The sequence below is a fragment of the Cryptomeria japonica genome, chromosome 7 (assembly GCF_030272615.1).
Source record: "Cryptomeria japonica chromosome 7, Sugi_1.0, whole genome shotgun sequence".
Lineage (NCBI taxonomy): Eukaryota > Viridiplantae > Streptophyta > Pinopsida > Cupressales > Cupressaceae > Cryptomeria > Cryptomeria japonica.
Genome location: NC_081411.1, coordinates 851,030,320 through 851,048,983, shown reverse-complemented (window position 1 = coordinate 851,048,983; position 18,664 = coordinate 851,030,320). Strand labels below are relative to the sequence as shown.

Here is an 18,664-nt window from a genome sequence, read left to right as displayed (position 1 = left end):
TGATGCAAAATTTTAGGAAGTTGTTGAGAAGAACAAGGGTATGCATAGGGAAGTCTTCTAACCAGTTCTTGCTTTTTAGACTAAGCATTGTAATATGTTAACCAATTCCTTCTAGTCTTTTAACAATATTGTAATTTATTTTTTCTCAAGGAGAACAATATTGTAGAATAATTTTCTTGAGGATGAAGTATAGTTTTTATACCTGTACTCAATGTTTTTGTACCTTTTGATTAATAAAGATAAGATGTTTTACCTTCTCAAAACACATATCTCTCAAGATAGTTCATGTAATCTTGTGGTGATGTTATTTTCCCCCTCGATTTTTGTGCTATCTTTCTTACTTTTATGTAGAAAATATGTACTTTTGTAGGTCATGACTTGTGTTCAATTACCTAAGGGTAAATTTTATGTTGTAACAATATTTCTAGGTTCTTCAAAATGCTGACCTAGATATTGGGCTTGGTTATGAGATACTTATGTAAAGACACATGTGAAATCTGACTTGTGTATGTCGTATTTTAAGTTCTTGAGAATATTGTGTAAGTTCTAAAAAAGTGTAGGTAAAAATCAATTGGTGCATCACCTCCTTAGATCATAGGCTTCATTTGATGCTATCTTCTATCTCTTTCCTCAATAGAATAATAGTAGTTTGTATTAGTTTAGGTGAAGTACCAAGGGAACCAACCCTCTTAGGAGGTTGATCTTAGTTATCAGAGCCCACACTCTAAGAGATCTTCTCATGTATTGTGGGATAGCTGTGTTGAGTACTTGGAAAGGGTGCATATCCAAGTGACAATAATAAGCCCCAACATAGTTATCATTAGTTTTCTCCCCATCTTCCAATGGTGCTAGCTTTAAACTAGAGATGGCATTTACATGTTCACCCGTTTTTGTGTCGTAGCACTAATTCCACACCATTTAGTTAATTATTTTGAAGCTGAAATTGGACCACCTTTCCTAGTGTATCCTTTTCCAAGGCCATTCTGTGGGCTCTATAATTTTCATTTAGGTGTATACGATCCTTGTTGCCCTTTCTATGAGTAGCTATAGTCTTTCAAGCATTTATTCTTGCTATGTCCTAGAGCCCAAAAGTTTTGAACTTGAATTCATTACTTTTAAAGCCTTTCCGACTAGACCCTTTCTCTTGGCATATGATTCTTTTGGGGGATTGCCCTTGCAGATCCCTCCCAATTTTAACTAGATTTAGCATGATTTTAGGGTGGATGTTCTCTTTAGCATATTGGAAGATAAAAAAATTACAATTTTTGCTAACTGCTTTATTGATCAGCATATCTCTCTTGTTTTTAAAGAATTTTTTGTTCTAAAGTGTTATTATAGATCTAGGTGCAAGCTAATAAAATTGCACTAGAAGTGTCTCACATATAGATGCCCCTTGACCACTGGGGAAATGCCCCTTATGTTGTGGCTAGAGCTCCCATGTCTCCCTCCTTTTCTTGGGTTTGCTTGCCTCCTTGCAGACATCAATGTGGACAAAGTATTTATACTTTTGACAATTGTGTTGCTTGTTCATAGGCTTTTCCTTTCCCCACCAAAGGAGATTATGGTCAATGAGGATGGTCATAAATTGCTTGTTAACACTCCACATCTTCGCTTCCCACAGGTGGACTTCGAAGTGGCCTTTTGGTGGAGTGTCCAGCTAGTTTGATTCCAACAAGTTCCCTTGGCTAGCTCTTGCTATTTCATCAACCTGTGAGAAAGAAGATAAAAATAAAGATAAGGATGATGATAGTTAGGACCCTCTTGTGGATACTTGAGACCTAACTAATGTTTGAAGTAAATTGATTGATGGGGATACTCCTCCTCCCCCCCTTGTTATAATTTTTTTTTTTATATAAGGAAAGGAAAAGGGGCATTTATAGTCCATGATGCCAACCATCTGTGTATAGGTATACATATGGGTTAGAGCAGTATGGGACTACCTTGTACTCCTTGGGGGAGGTACCTAATTGCACTACAAACGAGTACCTAAGTCACAACCAAAGCGATATTTTTAGCTTTTCCCTAGAAGAACCAATCGAGTAGACTCGAACCCAAGACCTCCCATGTAGGAGGCTCGCAGCTAACTACTGCGTTGAGGGGTCATCCCAACCTTTGTTACAATTGTTGTTGCTTAATGATTTATTTATTTATTTTTAAATATGTTTTACAATATATAAACATTTGCCCCCTATGAACTCTAAGAATGTAATTTTATGTTCACACACCTTTTTTAATGAATATTTATAATATTATTTTTATGTAAATATTAATACACACTCTGATCATAAAAAACTTCCTAAACTACACATATAACTACTAACCCTTTTGAATTGTTCACAACCTGCCTACTTCACCTTTCATGTGATATATTCTTCATAAATTTCTAATTATATTTCAAGATAGAAATGTATAATTACGGACATACGCCCATCAAATTTATGTCTAGCGGGCAGTAAAAGTAATTAGTGTTTCTTTGTTCAATAAACAAATTTAACTTCATTGGCTGATCTTCATGGTTAGCCTTGGTCCATGTAAAATTTCAAGTATCTTCTTAAATAATACTAACTTTATTGGTGGACTTTTCTATTTAGTCTGCAAGTTTCGAGTTTTTCCCTCCAGCTGAAAAGTAATCTAACTGTGTTAATTAATATTTATACTTTCTTAAGAAATGACTATACAACCTTTAGAATGTACCAAGACATCTACCTTATATATTCCAGTTGACTGAAAAGTAATCTAACCGTGTTAATTAATATTTATACTTTCTTAAGAAATAGCTATACAGCCTTTAGAATGTACCAAGACATCACTACCTTATATATTCCAGTTGACAGATCATCGATTCCAGGCTGACTATGTTGCTTAGTATTCTTATCTGTTAATCTAAATGCTGGAAGCACAGAAACAGGTATAAACGGTTTTATACACATCTCGAAAAATGAAATATGTGAGTTGTATATCAGATTTTAATGAAATATGTGAGTTGTATATGAGATTTTCTATATTAAAAAGTTAGAGAACATATAAACAGGTTCCAATATAAAAAATTTGGAGTTCTTCACAAAAGTCATCTCTTATGTAAGTAATCTCTTTGGATTTTCGAATACCCATCTATATACAGCTAACGTCTTCCATGATTACCACTCTTTCACTGTTAAAAATCATTATAATATAAAACAGCTAATATGTTGGGAATAACAAAATTTAGAAAGCAACTGATTCTTACGTATGGACATTGGAAATTCAACATAACACACCTCATGTTTCTCAGACTGTGTGATCTTTCTTACCTAAGCCAGATAACTCATACGCGGTTGCTTTACTTATTTAATCATAATTCTCAGGACTTAAACACTCATTTCTAATTTTGGTTGAGATATGGCGAAGGAGAGCAGTGTGAAAGATTTCATAATAAGCAGTATCAAATCCCCTTCTTCCATCCATACAACACCAGCTTGGACTGGGTCACCACAAATAGCTAAAACAAGTGCACTGCAGAGAAGTACGAGCGAGATAGATTTGGGATGGTCAAGGGAAGAGCACGCAGCTATCAAAATCCAAGCAGCTTATCGAGGCTATCTGGTAAGAAAAAGTTGTTTTTCATTTCTTTTATATTCTTTTGAAATTTTTTGGATTTGATTGTGTCGTTTTGAATTACATTCCATGATTCATCATCAGGATGAAAGAATTTCAAAGAGATGATATTCTTTTGAAATTTTCTGGATTCGATTGTGTATATTTTTTTCCCATCAATATTTCAAATCACACTCTGTGATTCATCATCAGGATGAAAGAATGCCAAAGAGATGATTCATCATCAGGATATCATCTTTTTGGAATTCTTTCATTCTGATGATGAATCACAGAGTGTGATTCAAAATGTTGATAAGAAAAAATTCACACTATCGAATCCAGAAAATTTTAGTAGAATATAACATGGATTGTGAAAATCTCATCTGTGTTGTAATGACAGGCAAAGCAAGCATTCAGTGTGCTGAAAGCGTTGGTGAAATTACAGGCTGTGTTTCGTGGGTATTTGGTGAGAAGGCAGGTGCATTTAGCTTTGCATCGAATGGAGACCCTCATGAGTTTACAGGCGCGCCTCCGTTCAAAACAGTTATTCATAAACAATAATCAGTAATGTTAGAGTAGACACATCGTATGAACTTTTCTATAATAATCTCATAATTACTTTTTATGCAGCACTGATACGATCTGTTTGGATTGAATTACCCTCTGTGTGATGATGTTTCACCATCTTATGGTACTGTTGCTTGTGCTTCGGATTTATATTGGTTTGATGAAAGGTTATTGCCATGGGTTTTGTGAGAAATGTTTTGAAAAATTCATCTTTGTAAAAATAGAAATGATTTGTTATTTTTGGCGATTGTGAGGGGAGTTTTGTGAAAAATTAATCACCTAGTTTGAGACTCCAAGAAATGATCCTTATGAATGTTAAATCTCTTTTAACATTTGTTTTCTGCCCTCTCTGTTGATTGGTCACACCATTTGAAGGAGGACAGAAAATCACTATGATTTATTTTATCTGAGATCTTGTAGATACAGGCCTCAAATTTAAAGACAAACGGCTGTCAAAAGTAAAAGTTCACTTTGAAAGGATTACTATATCTTGAATCATAAGAAAATTTTATCTATACCAAAATTTTGTACATGTCGGATCAGATAATGAAACTTTAACCAGCGCGAGTTGCATATGTCAGATCAGATTTTATTTTCTTTGGTTTGGGTATTTCGAGTTGCAATTTGCATAATGCCATAGATACTTTTAAATCTAATTTCAACGGGTTTTAAAACTGAACAGTTATTTTCTGCTTTAAAATCGATGGATTGTTTAAGATTTAATAACGGGCAATAGTTGTTTTTTCACCTGATATGGATTAGATTCGAATATGAGTTGCTCATTTTTGCTTCCATTCCACAATTGAGTAGGGCAGATTGATATGGCGATGTATCTAACTTTCTTGTAAATGATGTACCTAGGGTAAGGTCTCATCAGAGCTTTGGGATCTAGTTTTAGGGAGTAGGAGTTTAGAGGTAAATAAATGTAATTATGCTATATGATTATTTGGATGTTTTTTTGAAAAATAGTAGTTTTTTTTTTAAGACTGTATATTTCAGCAGGTGAAATTCGTTCCACCACCTTAGGGTTTTTTCAACATTATTCATGAGACCATTAGCTTCCCTAAATTTTGGAGCTTAAACTTTTAAGCTGAACCGCACTACTAAATTCATGGGACCACCAACTTCAAAATATTCATAAAAAATCTCAGCAGCACCCAATGAATTTTTAGGGAGTTTCCTCTCCATGGGACCTTACCCTTAGACCTTTAAGGCTTTGAACAACTTTGACATATGTATACAACTGATGTATTTAGCATAGATCGCTTTTTATTAAATAAATGATAATAATATACTATTCATAAAAAAAGTAGTTGGTAGACAAAAAGTAGTTGGTAGAGAGGAACATATTTAGAGTTTAAGGGATCAAGTTCAAACAAAAGAAAATAATATTTAAAGTAGGATTAGTCTTGAACATCTATTTAATAAAAGGCTAAGTAGCCAGAGTAGTAAAAATAGAAGAATGATCATAATCATTTAATTTTTCCTATATTCAATAAGAGTGAAACTGTCATCAATAGGATCTTAGCTAGTAAGAGCACCCTCATCTACACTTTGTCTTCATCAACAAGCTATAAAGCTTGAATAAGGGAAACACATAACTCTAGGAAAGGGAGCTTGCCAAAGCCTTGCTATCCAAGAGCACTATGCCCACAAGAAGTGGCAAAAGGTGATCAAGACAACTAAGGCCAGCAATGAGTAGAAGGATCCTTTGAGCCTTGTGACTGAGAGCCTTGGGACTAAGATTCTTGATCTCATCTAGTAGATTGATCACATCCATACATATTCTCATGAGATGGGGAAGAGACATGAGTTGGAACCTTGACAAACATGCAAGGAGCATTACCCTAGAGATCAAGGATCTCCTACAAATGCACAACTCCTAGAGCAATCTGTTAAGCCTATACTTGGATCAACATAAGTACATTAGAGGAAATCACAGCTTTAGTGTACATGGAAAATGAACATCAACTAAATAACCTAAAAAAAGAGTTAAATTTCTATCTTTCTAAATATTGAAGAGAAATTCCACTTTGAAAGGATGCCAAAGTAAGAAAACCTATCTCATGCACTTCCTCTCTCTTTAGTGCCCTCCATTCTCTTACTAAACTCAACGCGACACACATCCAGTTTTATTCCTCCACACCTAGCTTACATTCCAACACACTCTATTTTATGTTGCATTTTAGTTTGAATTTCTTTGACTCTTTAAAACTCTTCCCTTATGCCCCTTACCATTTACTATGCTTGCCAAAACTATTAAATATCTTGTGCACTCTAACAATCTTTACTTGGGCACCTTTCTTCCTCATTCTACATGTGTTGGCTTCTCTTCTCTAAGTCGCCTCCATTTCATTGTTCTCACCTTGCAGATTTTAAATTCTTTAATGTATGCTCCTATATGGACCAATCTATCCCCCAAGTCATGTCCTCTCCTCCTTTTCCTAGTGCTAGCTTCGCTCCCTTCATCTTGCATGCCTTCGCAAAATAAATTAAAAAACCACATAAAAGTTGCTCAATAATAGATAAAAAATTCTATTCATTTAAATGAATTACAAAACTTTCTTGATCACGAGATCGAGGATTAATTGATCTTAGAAGATCAGAGACAAAGAAAACATTACAATTCTACCTCAAAAAGTAGAGGTCTTTGACACATTGAATGTCAACTAAAAATAGAAGTGATGAATATATATTCAAGTATAGATATATTTATCTATTTGATTCAAATTATATTTTTAGAAAAACATATCTACAATTGTAAATAGCATCTTGATGTAAATCCTATTTTTAGAACTCTTATTTTCAGCTCCAACAAACTACAGTTCTTCTGATGTAAGTGAGAGAAATTACCAAAATTCTACTTTTATCTCATACAATGAACTCAAACTTCTCATGTAAGTGAGAGAAATTACCAAAATTCTACTTTTATCTCATGCAATAAACTCAAACTTCTCATGTAAGTGAGAGAAATTATCAAAATTCTACTTTTATCTCATGCAATGAACTTAGACTAGAAATCAACTTATGCATGTGAGGAAATTACAATTCCAACATTCTATTCACTCCATCTTAAATTTGCAATCTTAAAACTCTTCATATCTTTCTTCTGCACCTTATCCTCATAAAAATTTTAATTTTTTTTCTTGCCTTTTTGTTTTCTCTTTAATTCTTCTCTATGCCCATCTTACTTCCTCTACCACACATTTTCCATTCATTTAACTTTTCTTTATTTATTTTTTACCAATGATTTTATTCCTGCGTATGTGTTCTTTGCTTCTTCAACTCCCCTCATCATTTACTGGCTATGGAATATTGTTAACATTCTCTCTTTCAAAATTGAGAAATAAACATTTTTATCTCATTGTGTAAACCTTATTTGGTGTTGTCCTTTGTCCAAAAAAAGTGCAATATTATTTATTGTCACCCTCTCGGATGCTCCTGCATCACTAGCTAATATTGTAATCAATGTAAAACTATCATGTGTTAATTCCTCATTCCTCTCAACATTCCATTAGAGCTCCCCCTTTATCTTTTTAGTTTTGATGATAATTGATGGTTAGTATTTAATTACCTTCAATATATATGAAACTAGTATATTCCTGTAATTATAAGATGCATCACATTAGTTGGTTATATACCACTATCAAGATTGTGCCATATGGCATCAAATTTATATCTTGATAGAAGTTTACTTTACTAAGGTTCCCCATGAAATTCACATAATATGCTAGTTCTTTCATATAATCACAACTTGAGACGTGTGTTACTATTTTATTTTACCTTGGAGATAAATATTCCTATACAATTTCTTCATGTTCACCCTTTAGACAATTTGAAACATTCCCCTCAAACTATTAGCTATCCCTTAATATTGTGACTTAATTCAATGGATCATAGGAATATTCACCCTTAAGATCTATTATGTAGATCGTCATTATATTACTAGAGTGAATCAATTAACAAATTACTATGTATTATATTTCACCATACAGTATTTTAAAATATCCTTAACCAAGTTCTTAGTTAATGGAATAGTAGTTGATTTGATTGCATACACTTTATTTTTTTCAAGATAAAAAATATATGAAAATTCTAGCCTTTTTAAAGAAAAGGCCAACTATTGAAGAGATATTTAAAATATTTTGACTATTCGAACTATATTGATCACTTAAATTTATTAAATGTCAACCAAATTTGATGACACATATTGATTGATACATGATATATGATTATTAGTAAAATGGAGAAGCGCAAAAGTAAATACCATTACTTTTTTTTTTCCTAATTCAATTTGATTGTGATATTTAGTGAAGAAACAACAATGAAAATTCACTGCAAATAACTTATCAGTGGGTGTTTTCTATATAGATAGAATGGGCCTACCATTCTTATATGTCGTTTGGATGAAATTTGGTGAGTATTTATTTTTTCTTATTACATGTTCCCATAAGAGAAAACCATGTACTCAGTACTTAACAAATAGATTTAAGACATATTAAACCAAATCCCTTTTACAAGGTTTACTAACCATTTTTTTGGACCCAAAACTTGATTGCAAAATTATTATATATCTAACATCTTATATTGAATGATACAAGATCAATAATTATGGGTAAACTAGAAAGATGTAAATTAGCATGTTAATATCTTTTCATGATTTACCTAAGTGCAAAAGATTTGGGCATGTGACCTACAATATAACCTTTCAAAGGTGTAGGATATGAAATATCAATCCAAGATCATCGAATCATAGGAAAACTCAAAGGATAGTTTTTGATTAGGATAAACAGGTTTTGAGGGGACCCAAAGCTCCTTACAGTAGGTTTTGAAGGGACCCAAAACCCTCGGATTTTACTAGGATATGAAACTCAAAACAAACTACTGCAAAAGATACATCAAAGATAATCAACAACCTAAAACCAGTCTAGCAACAAAGTGATATGAATGAAACCTAGCTAGAAAGGTAGAAGGCCAGAGCCTTTCACTAGCACAAGAGTTTTATCAAGGCTCCCTTAACCTTCAACAGATACCAAGGGTTTTTCCAGGCACCCATAACATGATTAATGGGTTTTACAAGGCTCCCACAACCTGATAAGAGAAGCTCCTGGCCATAAAATACCATACAGCTAATACCTAACCAAAAACAAACAATGGCCAGACTGGGCCCTTGAAAATTGCTAGCAACTAGCCAGTCACAGAAAACTTTCTAAGGCCCAAAAAATAGCAGCACTACTTGTATGCACAATCTGGCCAAGAGGGTTTTTACAGGTTCCCACAACTAGCAAACTATTTTGGGACACAATGGTAAAAATGTGAACCCATAACCATATGTGAAGACCACCATGAGGGTTGAGACCATCTCCCTCAACTAGTAGCACGAATTGCAACAACCAACGTGCTCCTCCACACCTAGTCTCCACCTCAATAGGACAAGAAGGGACACAGGTCGACAAGAAAGTGGGTTTTACAAGGCTCCCACAACCTGCTAAGGCCCAGAAAAAAACATCTTGTCCTGAAAGTGCAATCTGGCCAAGAGGGTTTTTACAAGCTCCCACAACTAGCAAACCATTCTAGGAACTAGGGGAAAAATAGTAAACCTAAAACCGTCTATGAAGAAAACCATGAGGGTTTTGACCGGCTCCCTCAACCAAAAACATGAACTGCAGCAACCGAGAAACTCTCCCACACCTACTCTCCACCTCATTAGGACAAGAAAGAGAGCAACCCTATTTCCCAAACAACTCAAAGACAACCCATAACCCATGCTACCACTCCACCTCCATAGGAGAGAAAAACACCTCATACAAAGATCCATGACAACTGACAGGTAGAGCATAAACAACCCTCACTAAGGACTAAACTAGGAGAGAACAAAGGGTCCACACAAAAAAACCAATGAACATAAGCGACGGATCATCCAAAACAACCAAACCACCCACACTAGTGAAAGCCCCACAAAAACTGAGCAGAGAAAAACCCATAGAAGACCAACCACAGAAAGAGAAAACCCCAACCCCAAAAGACTAGGGCTTTCATCTCCAAAGCTGCAAAGCATTTAGCTCACACCCGAAGCCAAGAGCACCCACCAAAATAGTCGCACCTTCCTATAACTAGACAAAGCCCTGCCTCCAGCACCCCAAAAAAGCTAGCAGTCCCCAACCCTTACCAAGGAGATCAATGGAAAATAGGAGGAAAAGATCACTTCCTTCCCCACCATAGATAGCCTAGATCTTCAGAAAACTGCAACTAAAAGCAAAACCGACACGCGGGGATAAACAACGAGCACATGCTGAAAGGAAAAGACCTTCTCCCAACCTATCTACATCATCGTCCTCATCCCCTTCACCTGAGTCTTCACCCACAGAAACCCTAGCTCGTTTGTTCCCAACAGCTCGCTTGTTCTCACCCATCTTCCTTTCAATTTCTCCCTCAAACGATAGTTAATTGACTTGATTGTATCAAATTCTTTTATAAATATAATAAAGATCGATTGAAAATAAATCAAGCTTAATTCACTAGTATTTCAACTATATTATTAAAATTCATTAGTGTGACCATATAACAATCCATATTGATCAATGTAAGACCGTTGTCTAGGGTTAAATAGTACATATGAATATTGAATATATTACCTTCTTTTTAGTATCCCTTATTAAACAAGACTTGAACACATTATCATTAATCAATGATTAATGAGACTTTGAACAATGTAGTTGTCCTATATACTCCAAATTTTATGGGTTAGTGACATGCGGCACCAAAAATGGTCTCAATTCGTAGTCATAATTAAAAAACTTCATAAGAAACTTTGACTAGATGGTCCTTACGCCATAAAACCTTGATACAAGTAATAGTATTATTTACCCTAGACATCTTTGTTACTTATTTCTAGAAATAGTTGGAGTTGTTGATTTGAGATAGATCAACAATGTAAGAGACTAAATGATATTATGATCATTGGTTATGTACTTTAAAGAAATTCATGATTGATTTGTGATTATATTTTTTTATTAAGGTTTGGCCACTCTGGAACAAGATATACATGTATTCATGACAATTAGACCAATTTAAAGGAAAGCTTAATAACCAAAATATTAGATCTACTCTACCTTATCAACTTTTAGAGCGATGCTCATTGGAAGAGGATTATCAATCTCAGTGTACATATTTTGATATAGATTGAGAGACCATTTCCATAAAATCTCCTTGAACCTATTATGTAAGTAATCTCTTTGAATTTTCAAATACCTATTCACGTACAACTAATGTTTTTCATGATTATCACTCCTCCACTATTAAAAACCATTATAATATAAAACAACTAATATGTTTTTCTTATTGACATTCCACCTCTCTGCTTCTCATAGGGGGACTTCTAAGGGGCCTTTTGGTTGAGTGTATAGCTAGTGTGATTCCAACAAGTTTCCTTGGCTAGATCTTGTTATTTCGATATCCCCTGAAGAAGAAGATAAAAATAAAGATAAGGATGATGAAGGTTAAGACCCTCTTACAAATACTTGAGACCCTGCTAATGTTTTGAGTAAATTGATTGATTGGGATCCTCCTCCTCCTCCCCCATGCTACTATTGTTGCCACTTAATGATTTCTTTATTTATTTTTGTTCTTATGATATGAACATTTACCCATATGAAATCTAAGAATGCAATTTTATATTCACCCACCCTTTTTTTAATAAATATATATAATATTATTTATTATAAATATTAATACACACTTTGATCATAAAAAATTTCATAAACTACATGTATAACTACTAACCCTTTTGAATTGTTCATGACCTGCCAAATACTTCAAAGATAGAAAGTATAAATATGGGCATACACCCATCAAATTTATGCTTAGTGGATATGAAAAGTAATTAGTGTTCCTTTGTTCAATAAATAAATTTAACTGTATTGGCTGATCTTCATGGTTTGCCTTGGTCAACTTAAATTTTTGAGTATTTTCTTCAACAAGATTAATCTTATTGGTGGATTTTTCTATTTGTTCTGGAAGTTTTGAGTTTTTTCATTCCAGCTGTAAAGTAATCTAACTGTGTAGGCTGATATTTGTATTTTTCTTGAAGAATGGCTATCCAATTCCTAGAATGCATCAAGATATCATTATTTCTTATATATTATATATACATTTTAATAGATACTTGGTGCATTCTAGAAATTGGATAACAATTTCCTACAACTGTAAAAAATAATTATATCGTCCAGGGGGACGATACTATGCTGCTATTATTCTTATCTGTTAATCTAAATGCCGGAAGCACAGGAACAGGTATAAACGGTTTTATACACATCTAGAAAAATGAAATATGTGAGTTGTATTTCAGATTTTCTATATTAAAAAAGTAAGAGAGCATATAAACAGGTTCCAATATTAAAAAGTTCGAGTTCTTCACAAAAGTCATCTCTTATGTAAGTAATCTCTTTGGATTTTCGAATACCCATCTATATACAGCTAACGTCTTCCATGATTACCACTCTTTCACTGTTAAAAATTATTATAATATAAAACAGCTAATATTTTGGGAATAACAAAATTTACAAAGCAACTGAATCTTACGTATGGACATTGGAAATTCAACACAACACCTCATGTTTCTCACACTGTGTGATCTTTCTTACCTAAGCCAGATCACTCATACGCGGTTGCTTTCCTTATTTAATCACAATTCTCAGGATTTAAACGCTTATTCTGATTTTGGTTGAGATATGGCGAAGGAGAGCAGTGTGAAAGATTTCATAATAAGCAGTATCAAATCCCCTTCTTCCATCCATACAACACCAGCTTGGAATGGGTCACCACAAATAGCTAAAACAAGTGCACTGCAGAGAAGTATGAGCGAGGTAGATTTGGGATGGTCAAGAGAGGAGCACGCAGCTATCAAAATCCAAGCAGCTTATCGAGGCTATCTGGTAACAAACAATTGCATATATTCTGTTTCTAGATTCAGTTATGTAGATTTTTTTGCATTAGTGTTTGTAGGTTCAATTCTGTAAAACTTTTTTGCATCAGCATTCAAAGTGATTCGAAACATTGATGAAAAAAATTCTTCAAAAGCAGAATATATGAATTTAACATAAACCGTAGAAATCTTCTCTCCAAATGCTTTTAATCTGTGTGTTGTAATGGCAGGCAAAGCAGGCATTCAGTGTACTGAAAGCGTTGGTGAAATTACAGGCTGTGTTTCGTGGGTATTTGGTGAGGCGGCAGGTGCACTTAGCTTTGCATCGAATGGAGACCCTCATGAGTCTACAGGCTCGCCTCCGTTCAAAACAGTTATTCATAAACAATACTCAGTAATGTTTTAAGCAGCCACTTCGTATGAAACTTTCTATAGTAATAGTAGTCATCTTATAATTCCTTTATAAGCAGGACTGATCTGATCTCTCTGGATTGAATTGCCCTCTGTGTGATGATCTTTCAACATTTAATTAGTAGTAATCTTGTAATTCCTTTATAAGCAAGACTGATCTGATCTCTTTGGATTAAATTACCCTCTGTGTGATGATCCTTCACCATCTTTTGGTAGTGGTGCTTATGCTTAAGATTAACTGTTATTGCCATGTGTTTTGTGAGAAATGATTTGTTGTTTTTGGCCATGGTCATGGAAGTTTTCTGAAAAATTGATCACCTAGTTTGACACTCTTAACAAATGATCCTTATGAATGTTAAATCTTTTTTATAATTTGTTTTCTGGCCTCCCTGTTGCTTGGTCATACCATTTGAAGGACATAAAATCATTATGATTTATTTTATCTGAGATCTTGTAGAAACAGGCCTTAAATTTAAAGACAAATGGCTGTCAAAAGTAGAAGTTCAATTTAAAAGGATTATTATGTCTTGAGTTATAAGATAATTCTATCTATTTTCAGATCAGATAATGAAAATTTAATCATCAAGAGTTGCAGCATTTGTAGATTTTATTTTCTTTGATTTGAGTATTTTTAGTTGCAATTTGCATAAAGCCATAGATACTTTTATCTGAATTGAACAGGTTTAAAGCTGAACAATTATTTTGTGTTTTAAAATCGATGGGTTGTTTAAGATTTGATAATGGGCGCTAATTGTATTTTTACCTGACATGGATTAGATTAGAATTTGAGTGCTATTTTTTGCTTCCATTCCACGATATATTTAGAGTAGGGCAGATTGATATGGCAATGTGTCTCCTTTCTTGTAAACGATGTACCTAGAGACCTTTCAGTCTAAGGACGATATTTAAGGCGGCCTATTTGTAGTAAGGACTATCTGAGAGGTGAAAAGTTGCTTAATTTAGCATAATTAGGGTACAGCTTTGACATAGGTCTATAGTTGCTTTATTTAGCATATATATATATATACATATACATATACATATATATATATATATATATATATATATATATATATATATATATATATAAAGAAGTTAATGATATTAGGTTTCCACAATCTATATACGAAGTTGTTTTTTTTATTTTTTATTTAATTAAATGACGATAATATATTATTCATAAAAAAAGTTATGAAGCATGAATAAGGGAAATAACCAACTATTGGTGAAGGAGCTTGGCAAAGTTTGGATAGCTTAGAGCACTATGCCTATGAAATGTGGCAAAAGGTATCCACAATAATGGAGGTCACCCATGAATAGCACGATCCTTCAAGCCTTGGGACTAAGATTCTTGATCTCATCTAGTAGATTAAACAAATCCATGCATATACCCATGAGGCGGGGAGGATACAAGAGTTGGAACCTTGGCAATCATGTAGGGAGCATTACCCTAGTGATAAAAAATCATCTACAAATGCACAACTTCTAGTGCAATATTGTGAGCAAGCATTTCAATCTACATAAGCACACTAGAAAAAATCACAACTTTAGTATATAAGGAAAGTGAACATGAACCAAACAACCTAAAAAGAGAGTTAAAGTTGTATCTTTCTAAATATTGAAGAGAAATTCCAACTTGAAAGGATGAAAAATTTAGAAAAAATTAAATGGGAGACAAGGCCAATCAATTAGCAAAACTATATTCCATGAGAAGGGTTTGACCAAAAGGCTTTCACAATCACTCCAAAAATAGATAGGATCACAACTTCGGAGGCTATATCCAAACCAATGTCATAGCGAATGTTTTTTAAGATGTTTTGAAACCCTTTTGGATAAAGAAACATTTTGATAAAAACAAGGGTTTCCACTAAAACCATATGTTTATCAAATTCATTCATAAATATGACTATGAAGTATTCTAAATTGTATTTTAGAAAGTTATAACATTTTTTTATTTTTTTTAAATGCATGTGTACAAATCCTCAAGAAATTACATGTTAAAGATTACACATATCACAATCCTTCCTAAAAAATTAATACATTCTTTATAAACTCCATTTTTTCTTATTACCAAAACAACATAGATTTCATAACACTATCTAGATCTATTGATATAGAACTAGGATAAATAGATGAGCAAAAAATATAGAGGGAAGTACCAAAATAAAAAATTAGAAAACCCTTGAGAAACTCATTCCTTTTATTCCCATTAAAAAAAGTTAATTAATCTAAATTAGTTTATATCTATTAATTACATTTATTTAATTGAACAATATTACTTCATTTAAAACATTCAACAATTTTTTGATATATACTTCCAAATTTCAATGTGCATAGTCTTATAAAAAAATTATATTTTATATAAATTTTAATGTTTCTAAATTAAGATTGGATTATTTCATAATAATATAGAGGAACAATTGACCAAACTAATCAAATAAATACTATTTAAATTTTATGATTTCTCTTTATTATTTCTCCTTACTTAATATATCGTTTAAAATTTTAAAATATGATAAATTATATATTTTTTATTTATTTTATTCAACATATCAATTTTTTCTTTTATGTAATTTTTTAAATATAATTTATAATAAAAATTATATATATCGAAAGATTTTTCACATTTTATTAAAAATAAAATAATCTTACTAATATCATTTTTATTTTTTTAAATTCAAAAATCCAACTAGAATGTATATAAATACAATTAATTTCAAGAAAACAAATTTCCTTACATTATACAATACTTCAAATTTAAAAAAAAAAACATAATATTTTTATTTTTTTTTTATAAATTTTTAATTGAGATATGGGGACAGGAGACTGAGGGGTATCCATTCCTTGGTGGGCTCATTTGGAACCATTCAACTTCATCAGTAGACTGTGATATTGACAACTGAAAAAATCGCAGCGATAAATGACAAAATCAACGGTCAATAACATGCGTATAACCTTCATGTTATACAAAAATCATGATTTTTTAAAAACCAGAATAGCTGCGTCCCTCTGTTTTTGTTTACAGAATAAAAGAACAAACTAAACATTCAAACATTTGAAAGTGAAGCAATCTGATCAAACGCACGGTTACATTATAGTAAACATAAGATGAAGATGCATCTGCATCTCATACAATGAATGGAGAATACGAATAATTCCTATATCTTGCTAGCAAATCATACTAAGTGATTCAAAGCCTAGATTTAATAATAATAAAAGGCGCAACGAACAAATCAGGCTGGCGGGTAAGACAATCTATGCAATACTAAGCAGTTTTAATGAGTGCAAGGCCTCACTGCCCTGCAGCAAAGGCCTCGACTGGAAAAGTCTTAGTAATGCCGGCCAGACTCTTGAACTGTATTTTCCCAGTGGGAGGGCTCTCCACAGTGATGTCACCCACAGGAGCCCAAATGAGCAACTCCTTGGCCTTCACTCCCTTCAGCTTCTTTATACGGCCATTCTGAATATACCCACGGATTTCAGTATCATAGCTGACCTGCTTAGAGATGAGCTTGAAAGTGTGCTCCACCTTCTTCTTCTGAGAAATCCACATGTAACCACTGCTCTTCACATAACCCACCTCTACCACATCTGCAAGAGGCAACAGTCCTTCTGGAAGCCCGAATTCCTTCAGCAGAGCCGCAGCCTGCTTCATCCCTTCTGTGTGCCCCTTCATTACGACAGCTCCCTCTCTTTCTGAAGCCATTGGGCCTTCTGATCACTTTCAATAATGTCAACCTAATAAGAAAGCGTAGATTGAGTTTTGAGTGCACTCTGATCTTATTTTCTTGTGTTTGGAGAGCTTAGTTTGTAAGTTATTTATAGTTTCTTTGGGACCGTTGGGAAATCCACCATCTTTCCTTAGATGGACCGGATGATTTTGTTCCCTTGTGAATGGGGTTTCTTTAAATGTGACATACAACCTGTGCGGAAATAATCGCCGTTGGCCATGACTGATTTTGGAGGCTATGTAGAATCTGATTTTGAGATTGGCGTTTTTAACAGTAATGGACGGGTTACCCAATGAGAGAATTGGAAAAATCGTCTGCCTGCTGTCTGTGTATATGTAGATTCTATTATTACTCGTCGCTACCGTACTATTATTCTTTTTATTCAACCTTTGTGAATTTCATTATCCTTCGCTTGAATTTTGTTTTTCTATTCTAATAATACTTTTTCCCCAATTGTAAAAAGAGGAAATTATTATTTTATAAACACTATACCAGTACCTTATTTTCAGATACTTATATTTACAATATTCAGTTTTGTCACATTTTTATATTATATATGGTAAATAAATATTTTAAGATAAATAAATAAAACTAATAAATATCTATATATTTTTATTTATTTATAGAATATTTATTTACAATATATTTATTTTAGATAGTTTTATTTATCTATTCACTATTCCACTTAAAATTTTATTATATTATTATATTGTAATTAATATTGAATTATTATTATTATATTATGATATTATAATTATTATTAATATATTATTATTTTTTAGATTTTTCATTATAATATTGAGATAAAAAAGTGGACTTTATGTAGGGACATTTCAATCCCCCATAATTAATAATATTAGATTGAGATAATTAGAGGTTTATTGATTGCATGATGGACATAGACAAATTGACTGATAGTTGAGAGATGGAAGTAAAGATATAATCAACATTAAATAATTAGAAATTCGTTAATTGAGTGCATGGGAGGAGAAAATAAATTAAATTAAATTAAAAAATAATAATATGTTTTTTTTTGCTTTTCATGCATTTTAAGTATCACAAACATTAAAGTGTTGTTTTTATAATAACAAATAATTTTTGTGTTCAACTATTGGTCCATTCTTGTTGGACATAAGTTGTATTTTATATAATAATGTGTTATTTTTATAACAACATATAGTTTTGTGTTCAACTATTGGTCTATTTGTGTTGGATATAAAAGTTAGAGATAACAAAGATTTATGATTACTAATAGGTAATTGGTCCATTTAGGTTACATATAAGTTATATTTTAAATAAAAATATTATATTATATTAACAAATGAATTTTTTCTTCTTCAACTATTAGGGAGTTTTAGATTATGTTTTCATTGGATCTTTAAAAAGTCATGTTTAAGACACTTCGCACTAGACACTATTTTATGATTTAGATGATGAGTAGATAAGTGTCCACTTTATA

At 32.7% G+C, this 18,664-nt stretch overlaps 3 protein-coding genes across 4 annotated transcripts; 2 read left to right on the top strand and 1 right to left on the bottom strand.

The window, feature by feature from the left end:
• The first annotated feature begins 3,298 nt into the window (after positions 1 to 3,298).
• LOC131028932 (protein IQ-DOMAIN 20-like) lies at positions 3,299 to 4,387 on the top strand. 2 transcript variants are annotated; one of them, XM_057959307.2, is made up of 2 exons: positions 3,299 to 3,582; positions 4,019 to 4,387. In XM_057959307.2, the coding sequence occupies exons 1-2, from the start codon at positions 3,379 to 3,381 to the stop codon at positions 4,139 to 4,141; spliced, it is 327 nt and encodes a 108-aa protein (XP_057815290.1). In that variant the 5' UTR covers positions 3,299 to 3,378; the 3' UTR covers positions 4,142 to 4,387. The 2 variants fall into 2 exon arrangements, with proteins under 2 accessions (XP_057815290.1, XP_057815289.1); XM_057959306.2 differs by having other exon boundaries at positions 3,309 to 3,582; positions 3,974 to 4,387.
• An 8,418-nt stretch (positions 4,388 to 12,805) lies between these two features.
• On the top strand, positions 12,806 to 13,804 carry LOC131028933 (protein IQ-DOMAIN 20-like). Its single transcript, XM_057959308.2, has 2 exons — positions 12,806 to 13,073; positions 13,294 to 13,804. The coding sequence occupies exons 1-2, from the start codon at positions 12,870 to 12,872 to the stop codon at positions 13,459 to 13,461; spliced, it is 372 nt and encodes a 123-aa protein (XP_057815291.1). The 5' UTR covers positions 12,806 to 12,869; the 3' UTR covers positions 13,462 to 13,804.
• A 2,962-nt stretch (positions 13,805 to 16,766) lies between these two features.
• Positions 16,767 to 17,550, bottom strand: LOC131028905 (uncharacterized). The gene has a single exon (XM_057959280.1). It carries the CDS (start codon positions 17,178 to 17,180, stop codon positions 16,767 to 16,769), a length of 414 nt encoding a protein of 137 aa, XP_057815263.1. The 5' UTR covers positions 17,181 to 17,550.
• Positions 17,551 to 18,664: the final 1,114 nt, after the last annotated feature.